At 35.0% G+C, this 10,734-nt stretch overlaps 1 protein-coding gene across 1 annotated transcript; it reads right to left on the bottom strand.

Annotated features, from left to right (window-relative positions):
* Nucleotides 1–1,158: 1,158 nt before the first annotated feature.
* LRFN5 (leucine rich repeat and fibronectin type III domain containing 5) lies at nt 1,159–6,217 on the bottom strand (the record flags this gene model as incomplete). The annotated part of the gene is made up of 2 exons (XM_079698876.1): nt 1,159–2,101; nt 4,833–6,217. The coding sequence occupies 2 exons, from the start codon at nt 6,215–6,217 to the stop codon at nt 1,159–1,161; spliced, it is 2,328 nt and encodes a 775-aa protein (XP_079555002.1).
* Nucleotides 6,218–10,734: the final 4,517 nt, after the last annotated feature.

The raw sequence follows: 10,734 nt of genomic DNA, 5'->3' as shown, positions 1-10,734 counted from the left end.
TGTGAAAAATTTCAGTGATAGAACATTTCTCTATAAACCTTGATTTCAGTGACTGTCCAAGAATGTCATATTATCAAGGAGCAATATTACTGTTTGACTAAATTAAAAATCCTTTTTTAAATGACATATTCCCACTAAGCTGTATAATTTCTAATTAAATTTCATCGCAAGTTTTGGTTCAAATAATAAATACATTTACTCAGAGAGAAACATTCAAATTCAGAATTACAGAGCAGAAGGCAAAAGCGAAACTACTATCTGGTTAATGAGCAATGACTTCATATTGCTTATAAATGTAATAAGAACTCTATTAGAAGATTTTTATTTAACTTGGTGATAAAAATAAATACTCCTTTGATAAAGGCAGTTTTGTATTTTTGTTTCCCTATTTAACTTACATTAAGAAAAATATAAAGCTCATTCGTTCACCAAATGTGTACTGAATGAATGAAAACACCTTCATAAGCCCAGGCAGATGCATATGACTTAAAACTGGCCTGTGACTTATAACTGAATTGGCTTTTTTTGCCAAATGAAAAACCAATTGCATTTTCTACTGCTTCCCACTGAAAAAGCTGTGTCATAGATGAGAAATATCTTAGACCCATTAAGGCACCTGAACCAAGAATGTTGATTAGAAGGGTACTTATTTTAACACTGTCTGGGTATACTTGACTATTTTATTTTAAACAACACGACAACACAGAGCTGTTCTCTAAAATATTTGCCTAAAAACAAACACCAGTGTCATTGAAAGAAAATATACAATCTACTCATTGAAAAATACCAATCATCCATAGGTGGTACTTTGTAAGACTGGAGGAAATATCATTATTTATGCAAGACCTTTTTTTTCATATGACAACTTCCATTTTGTGGTCTGCTATTGCAGAACCTGGTAGCTGGTCCTAGAATGGGGAAGGCACTGCTGTCATGCTTTTTCCCTAAACAATTTTATATATATGAACTTCATGTATACATGGATATATATGAAGTTACTTCATATGTATCCATGTATATATGAAGTAACTATACCCTAGAGGGTTTATACGCCATGGCTCTGTTAGCCATGAATCAGAGAGATAAGACTGGGATTTCAAATTCCAATTTCCTATGTGAGTTCTCAAAATATTTTTTTCATTAAAAAGAAATAATAGGTTACACAGTGCTTTCCAATATCCACTCAGAATTTGAAAGAGTTGCTTTTCCACTATGCCCATCAGGACTGTTGGACTGAATTAACATCGCATTCATAGACATGCTTCTTTTAGAAAACAGTCCGCGTGTGTTCGGTGAGTTAATATAATAATAGCATTCCTTTAATTCTCCATTCAGGGAGTACCTGTGCCTTGCTCTGGATCTCTCAGCAGGCAAAGTGAGAAACTTACTTGGCTTTGAATGTGCTCTTTTAGATGTGGGTCCCTCTGTGCCAGAATCAGGAGGTCGACTAGCTAACTGCAAGGCAGTTGAGTTGTTCCTGTTAGTGTTTTGGGACTCAACATTTGTGACAGCTTCACTCTGTGGTTCGGTACTTGGCTTCGTGCCAGTCTTTCTTTTCTGCTTTTGGGACACAGAAGTACTTGAAGTCCAGGTAGGAGGCAAAGCAGAGGTAGTGGTAGAGGAGTCCTGACTTGAACAAGTTTCTGAACATTGTATCACATTGTCATTGGCAACTTTAAAACACTGGGCATTCTCTTCGTGTCCCACAACTTGTTTGGACAGGGACTGGGGCAGTGTCACACTGCAGCCTTGTATTTGAGCCCCATTAGTTTGAGAGCAGACGTTGCTGACCCTGGTAACCTTGTGTTGCCCGTTATTGTTACAAACCTTATACCGGATCATTAGAATGATGATAAAAACCAGCACAGAGGCTACAATGATTCCACCAATAATAATAATCATGGTGCCTCCCAAAAACTGGGACTGCATGAAATGACACCGCACATAATCCTCTTCCGTAGTAAACTGGATGCAACCCACGACTCTTGTGGCAGTGAGGGAAGTAATGCCATCATCATATATTGCCAAGACACACAAGTCATACATAGTTCCAGCAGCCAGGTTATTGACAAGAAAAGTTTTGCTCGTAGGAGGTATCATTCTGAGGGACAATGGAATTTGTGTTAATATTAAAAACAAAACAAAACAAATACACACACAGTCATTATGACTTTAGTTCTGTTTCAGTTCAGTACTCATTAAGATAAGCACATTTATAACATATGAAATATGAGAAAATGATCTAATCTTATATTTACCCAGTTAAAAATGGCTAAAAGTCATTATTGGATTCTGCATTATATTAATGGTGCCTGCACTATGTCTTGACAAGCTTACTAATTACATTGCTTGGCAAAGCAGAATTCCTAATAAAATCCACTGCTAAAAAATCATTTATGACAAATTACTTTTGAAAGGTGTGACTGTGACATTATCTGACTACTAAACAAATCCATTTAGCACTTACAACACCTCTGTGACTAAAAGCCAATTTGAGGGAAGCGAAAACACTGACAATCACATTAGAAACCAGAATGGAAATGCAATTCAGAGTATTTATTTTTCAAATCAGTTACAAGCTACTATGGAATGGTACCCATTAGATCTATCTTTAATAACTAAGATAATTACTAAGATTAAAGTACTTTATTTACAGATCTCAATCCTCTCTTATGTCTTCAACACTTGGTTCCCAGTATGTTTTTATCTATAAATGAGGTTGATGCATAATATTATTCTAGAATCATGAACAGGGCAAAGCTGTTGACCAGAGCATAAATCCCTATCCTCCCCATTGTGGGCTGATGAAATTACTTTCACAACATAGTTTGTAAAGTTTGATAAGAGTTTAAGATATCACTGAATCCATTGTATCACTAAAGTCTTCTGTGGCTCCTATTCTCCACTACCTTTTTCTACTCAGTAGCAACCATATATGACTAAGATTTAATTTGGAATAAAGGCTTGAAACTCTCTTTTTTTCTCTGAAAGAGTTTTAGAAATTTCAAGACTTGGCAATGCTAATCTATATCTATTATACAACCTAAATAATGTGTTCTAAATGTACCAGGAAACTTTTAGGCTAGAGTATGTATTGTGGTTGAGATCACTACCATTTAGTGAGTGCATAAGAAATGTCAGGCATTACTAAGCACTTTATATGCATTATAATTTCATTTTTACAATGACTTATGAGGTAGTCATTATCACCATTTTACACGTGACAAACATTAAGGTCAGGAATTCAAGCAATTTCCTCAGGGTCATAGAGAATTTACTTGTCATGGAAGGATTAAAACCTTGGAATTTGGAAAATAGAAACTGACCTATTTCACAGAGCTAATGTTTAAAGTATATAGAATGTCTAGTAGCTACAGGAAAGTAAGGGGTAGGGGTGGATGCTCATCTTTGACAACGGGTTAAATAATCCATAGCCTAAGTGAAAAGCTGAGTATGACAACAGCAAACTACTATATGCTAATATACACGCATCACAGTCTACATCCCCATACATTTAGTGATGAGAGGGATATTAGAAACCATTTACTCTAATCTCTTCCTTTTAAAGATGAGAAAATTAAAACTCAGCCAAGTAGAACCTTGCCCAGCATCGGTCACATGTTTAGGTAGGTCAATTTTTTTTCCCTACCAGCCCATGCTTATTTTTAAAAAAAATTTCTCTCATTTCCATACATGAGTAAAAATCAGATTATCTTCAAGAATCCATCTGGGTATATAAAAACTGATTTGATCTTATTTCAGAAAAGCTGAAAGGCAAAATATATATATGAATATATATATAATATATATATATTCATATATATATTATATATATGTGTGTATATATATATATATATACATATATATATATATATATACACACACATGTATACACAGGTATATTTCAAAGCCATGATTTTACATCATTTCCTAGGAGTAACAATAGTCTATCATGAGTGAAATTATATGGAGAAGTAAAAATGTATATTTCCAACTGAAAATTGGACAAGATGTGACTATAAATCAATGAGGCTGAACTTTAGAAAAACATACCAGAAATTCTTTAGTCAGATGCAAATTCTCCACCAATATCCTTACCCAGAGATTACATATTTAACTCCACTGATACTTTCACTGCTCAAAATACTTATAAACTTTCTCTTTGGAACTGTCTTAAGAACCAGTGTATATGAGGCAACACACACACATAACTCAATCACTCAAAAAATCAGTCTCATTATTTTATAGTTACATCCTATTTTTGACCAAAACTGGCAATACCCATCTTGATCACCCACCTTATTCACAAGACTTGGCTCCAAATGGCTTTTGCTTGTTTCCAAAATTCAAATTCACCCTCAAAAGACGAAGATTTGCCACCACTGAGGATATTCAAAATAGTATGACGAAGGTTCTAAAGATAATTCCAAAAATGCTTTGAGCAATGGCAGCATTATTGGGATAATAGCATAGCCTCCCAATGTGACTTCCTTGAAGGAAAGAATACTCATGTGGATGTGTAAGTTCTGGTATGTTTTTGAATTTTTAAGATAAATCAATCGTCCTCTGATAGTCACATCTCTTAGATGAGAGGAAAAAAGTAAGTAAGCATAATATTAAATATAAATTTGATCTCTCTGAAAATAACAGCATTCAAAATATTTCTCTACATGTATTCACCTTTCACAAGCCTTACATTATATACTTTAAAAAGTGGAGTACTTTAATGACAACACAGAGTAGCACTGCTGATTGAAAAAACTCAGTAGTAGATTATCAAGTCCTACACTAAGATGCACAGCAAGTACAAAAATGTGCTTAATTTTTCTTACCTGTAAACAAGGGTGTCATCATAAGTACCATTGTACTGGATTTGAAACATACGTATTCCCGGGATATTTCTTTGAAAATTAAATTTAAGCAGTGCCGTAGATGATGTTGCTTCTGCCACCACAATTTTATCTTGACTGACTTTAGTATCACCATTACTAGTGCTTGCATTAGAACCTGACTTAGTAGAAGTTGAGATATCTGAAGAACCAGGATCAGGCTCATGGATATGGTTCGTACTGTTTAGTAAGTGAGGGAGCTTAATTATATGAAGATCCACCATTTGTGTTGCTTCCCCAGCAGGATTGGAAGCAATGCAGGTGAAAGCACCTGTATCCTTAATAGTTGTTATAAGAATGTCAAGTGTTCCATTATCATACACCAGAGATCTTGTTGCATTTGAAATAAGCTTCCCTTCAGGAGAAATCCAGTGAATTGCAGGTTCGGGGTCTCCCCTGGCTTTGCACCTCAGGGTTGCCCTCTGACCCTCCAGGACTCTCATCTCATGTGTATGACGAGTAATGAGAGGAGGCTCACACAAAAACTCTTCCTCAGGAATTGACCAAAAATAGCGGCCAGTTAAAAGCGCTGGGGAAGCACAGGTCTCCAGGTCATCTTCTCTGGACAGACGCCTCAACCACAGCAATTCACAGTTGCAATGCAAAGGGTTTCCACCAAAACTTAATGCAAAAGTAGATGGGCTTATGATTCCTGAGGTTGCTAGGACCTGAGCTCGCTGAAAGAGAGGGTCAGGTGGTAGCTTCTGCAATTTATTTGATGTTACATCTAACCGAGTCATCTTGTGCAAGTGGGAGAAAGTCCCCTTAGGAATGTTATCAATCATATTGTGATCCAAACTGAGGGTGTGCAAGCTAACCATCTTCTCAACAGCATCCCATGGTATTGTTTCTAAATTATTATAGGACAGATCCAGCTCCTCGAGGGCAAAGACATCATCAAATGCTGTAGAAGAAATTAAAGTCAGCTGATTGTTGTTCAGTATCAAATGATGGAGATTGGAAAGCCCACTGAACATATCATTTGTAATTTTAGTCAATCTGTTGCTATTCAAATGCAATGCCCTCAGATTCCGTAAGTCAGCAAAAGCATGAGGTGTAATAAAACTTATTGTATTCCTGGATAGAGTCAGGTCCACCAAGCTGGTCATATTGGCAAAATCTTTCCTTTTAATGTTTGTAACAAAATTGTCTGCCAAACGCAGTTCCACAGTTCTTCTGTCAATGTTTGGTGGCACAAACAAAAGCCCTTTCTTGGCACAAAGGGTTGCAAGATTAGGAGACAAAATCTGACAGACACAACGCTTTGGACAGATCTGAGCTTTCACTGCTATGCCAATGAAAAACAGATAAAAAAGAAATTTTTCCATTGTAGATCAGTTTTAAGAGCCTGTAAGAGAAGACACAAAATACAGTGTTAGCATCCAATCATTTGAGTAAAGTTCATATTCCTACTAAAATAATCTTTTTTATGCAAATTAGAATACAGAAACAATTTATTCACTTGCTTATTTAACCAAATATAAAATATTAACTCTGTATTGTCTGTGTAGTAGACCCTAGGATAAAAATTATATATACCATTCATGACCCCATGAGATTTAAAATCAACTGGTGAAAACAAAGAAGTCAACAAGTTATTATAATTCTGTCAATTAAGTGCTATTTTTGAAATATGTCCAGGGCACTCCATGGGTTCACAAAAAAGAGACATTCAGCCCAGACTGGAGGGTGGGAGCTCAGGAAAATTTCCACTAAACCCCCAAAAGACATCTTGTAACTTCAAAAGCTTAGACATATTTAGAGATTTGCAAGTATTTCAATTTACTAGTCTGAGCATAAACAGAAAGAGACAATATTTGTATTTGTTAACCTTGTGGCAAGATACTTGAAAGTAATTAATTGTTAATTAAATTTGATTCCTCTTTACAAAGTATCTTGAAAATGGTACAACCTCCACATCCTAGCTGCAAATACAGGATCTTGTTCTCAAATATAAAAAAGGCTGAAAATTTACCACAAATGCTCTGAGCTCCTTAACTATTAGAATGTTTTTTGTGATATAATGTGGAGTTTTGAAGATAATTTATGGAAAGCAGTCATCAAAATACTTGACAGTGAGTCCAAGATGTCATATTCCATTTTCCTTTTCTGAAAAAACTTAGTGCACTTGTATTTATTCAAATTTATTTTTAAAAAACTTGACAGTTTCATTTCTACCTTGATCTTAAGTATTTGCTCTTGAAAATAAACATCAAAAATAAAAATACTAACGCATATGTGATTAAAATTCTCAAAAAGTATGTATAATTTTAAACACCAAAAGGGAAAACAGCTACAGAAAATCACTTAAATGTTTAATTGATGAAAATATGAAGTACATAATTATTCTAGAAAAGATGCACCTAGTTTTCTAAATAAAACCTATTCTTATAGGTTTGATTTATTTTATGCCTATTTTATGTCATATTAAATGTGGTTGTAATGAATAAAAACTGTCATTCTCAGCAAATGAAATAGTCTTACTCTTCTGTTCATGGCAGAATAACTAGTACTTAGCCTTTCAGTAATAAGCAAAATTTAAAAAAACAAACAAAAAAAAGAAACTGTACAAAAATATGTAAAATATCTGTTTCAGACATTGGAGAAAAGGAAGCAGAGAACTGTGATCCTTGAAAAAGTGAATTAAAAAAAAGAACCCTATCATTGAGCCCTAGAGACACTTTCCAAACCACAGCACAAGGAGGGAAAACAAGGCAAAGCATGAAGAGTCTTATTCAATTGAAGAGAACTGAGATCAGAGTGCAGAGTCTCAGGTGGCTTGAATTTATGGGGCAAAGTACCAGAAATGAGAGAGTTATCAAAAGAAAGAACGCCAGTAATCTCTGTACATAGAGACAGGACAATAGATACTAACAATACTGAAACACTGATGGGGAAAAAAGTGAACAAAAACTCAGTGACTTGTGGAAAAATATTAAAAAGTCAAACATACATATAATTGGAGTATTAGAAGAAAGCTATAATGTAGAAATATATCTGAAGAAATAAAGGTAACTTCTTTTTTTCAAATTTGTGATTAAAAAACAACCCAACAAATCCAAGCTCAAAACAAGAAAAACCCACAAAGACACATCACAATCAAATTGCAGATAACCAAAGAAAGAGGAAAAATAATCTTAAGAGCAGTCCCCAAAATAGCACACATTACAAGAAGATATGGTGAACAAAATAAAAATAAAAATAATGTCTGACTCCTCACTGACTTCTCTTTGGAAATAAAGCTAGATGGAAGACAATGAGAAATCTCTTTAAAGAGCCTGCAGAAAAAGAAAGGCCTGCCAAACTGGGTGGGGATTTATATATTCATAAATGATGAAAGTAAAATAACAATGTTTTGAGAGAAACAAACTGAAATTTTCATTACCAGAAGAACTTGAATCTTTATAGATGCATAAAAAGCAACAGAAATGGTATATCTGTGGGTAGGTGTAAAATATTTCATTGTGTTTTAATATGTTTATAAATATACTCTTGTGTGGATATAAACAATTACAAAAAACATTCACACCCTAACAATTAAATATGCTGGATAAGCTACAAAGTATATATTTTTAAAAATAACAACATCATAATGCTGAAAATACAAATAAACTTAATGGAACTATATTCCACATAATGACAGTCCTTGATGAAAGGGAGGATATACAGAGGTGTCCCCCTTCTTCCCCCATCAACAGAAAAGTAAATAGAAGAACCCACCTTGCATAAATTGGGGTGAGGAGAAACCAGCCTAACTTTTAACAAACTTTTAAAAAAATACCTTATTGTTTTAGAGCAGTATTAGGTTTACAACAAAATTGAGAGGAAGGTACAGAGATTTCCCATATACCAACTGCTCCCACACATGCAGAGCCTCCTCTATTATCTACACCCCTTACCAAAGTGGTACATTTGTTACAGCGGATGAATCTACTTCAGCACATCATAATCACCTAAAGTTCATAGCTTACATTAGGGTTCACTCTTGGTATTATACATTCTCTGGGTTTGGATAAATATATAATGACATATATTCACCATTTTGGAATCATAGAGAGTATTTTCACTGCCCTAAAAATCCTCTGTGCTCTGCCTATTCATCTCTCCCCAGCCCTTCCCTGGCAATCACTGGTCTTTTTACTGTCTCCATAGTTCTGTTTTTTCAAGAATGTCATAGAGCTGGAATGATACAGTATGTAGCTTTTTCAGATTGACTTCTTCCATTTAATTATGTTTTTAAGGTTCCTCCATGTCTTTTCAAGGCTTTGCAGCTAATTTCTTTTTAGCACAGAATAATATTCCATTGTCTGGATATATCACAGTTTATCTACTCACCTACTGAAGGACATCTTCGTTGTTCCCAAGTTTTGGCAATTATGAATAAAGCTGCAATACATATCCATGTACAGGCTTTTGTGTGGACATGTATTTTTTACTCCTTTGGGTAAATACCAAGGAATGCAATTGCTGGATTGTATGGTAAAACATGTTTAGTTTTCTAAAAAATACATCAGAGTGGCTGCACCAGGAATGTGTGAGAGTTCCTGTTGTATCACTTCTTCTTCAGCACTTGGTGTCAGTGTTGCAGATTTTGGTCATTCTAATAGATATGTAGTAGCATTTCATTGTTTTAATTTGCATTTCCCTGGTGACATATGATGTGGGATATCTCTTCGTATTTTATTTGCCATCAGTATATCTTTTTTTGGTGAGGTGTCTGTGAAGGTCTTTGACCCATTTTTAATCATTTTTTTAAATTATTGAGTTTTAAGAGTTCTTTGTCTATTTTGGATAACCGTCCTTTATCAGATTTGTCTTTTGCAAGTATGTTGTATGTAAAAAAGCACCACCATACCTGAGGTCATCTAGGTTTTCTCTTATGTCATCTTCTAGGAATTTTACAGTATTGTATTATTGTGATTCAGTTCACCACAGTTTCAAATGCTTTGAGAGCATGGTTGGGAGTTTCCTATTCAGTAAGACATGAACCTTAGCACTAGAGTGGTTTTGGAGCTTTATAACTCTGTTTCCAGCTTTTTTTGGTGGCCAAGGAGAACTCCTTGATCTTTCATTTCACCTCTGGATTTCTTTGCTTTGCGCTATAACTGAGCTATCCTACAAGCTTTTCTCATCTCTTCAGTGCCATGCCAGGCATTCTGTGGTTGAAAGTCAGAAATACCTCTATGGAAGGAAAGGGACTGAACTATCCTTTCTCTCTCTTCCCTCCCCTTCTCCCTCCCCCCCCCCCATAGCTAAAACCCCTGTGTGACTTTTCCTTTCTGTTCTTCTGCTTCTTATTCATTCTTCCAAACCTGAAAGTCTACATTTCCTGGAGGATTCATTTCAATTTTCCTTTCCTTCCTTAATTCTTCCTCAATTTTTTCCTTATCTGAAAATGCAAAGTACCTAGGGAAATTGTCTCATAAAAATAGAGGGCAGAGTGGTGGTTACCAGGGGCTGAGGGGTGGAGGAAGTGGGGAGATGTTGTTTGAGGGTACAAACCTGCAACTAGTAGATAAATAAGTTCTGGAGCTCTAATGCACAATGTAGTGATTACAGACAACCATACTGTACTATAAACAACAAAGTTGCTAAGAGACTAGATCTTAATTATTCCCACTGCAAAAAAGAAATGAGAAGTACATGACACGATAGGGGTGTTAGCTAATGCTACAGTGGCAATCATATTGCTATATATAAATGTATCAAGTCAACACGTTTTTACACCTTAAACTTACACAGTGTTATATGACAATTATATCTCAATTAAAAAATATTTTGAAGTCCTAGCCTCAAATACTCATGAATGTGAGCCTATTTGATAGTTTTTTTGCAGATTATCAAG

Source organism: Hyperoodon ampullatus (assembly GCF_949752795.1).
Source record: "Hyperoodon ampullatus genome assembly, chromosome: 3".
Lineage (NCBI taxonomy): Eukaryota > Metazoa > Chordata > Mammalia > Artiodactyla > Ziphiidae > Hyperoodon > Hyperoodon ampullatus.
Note: the sequence above shows the minus strand (reverse complement) of the source record. Positions and strands in the feature narration are given on the sequence as shown.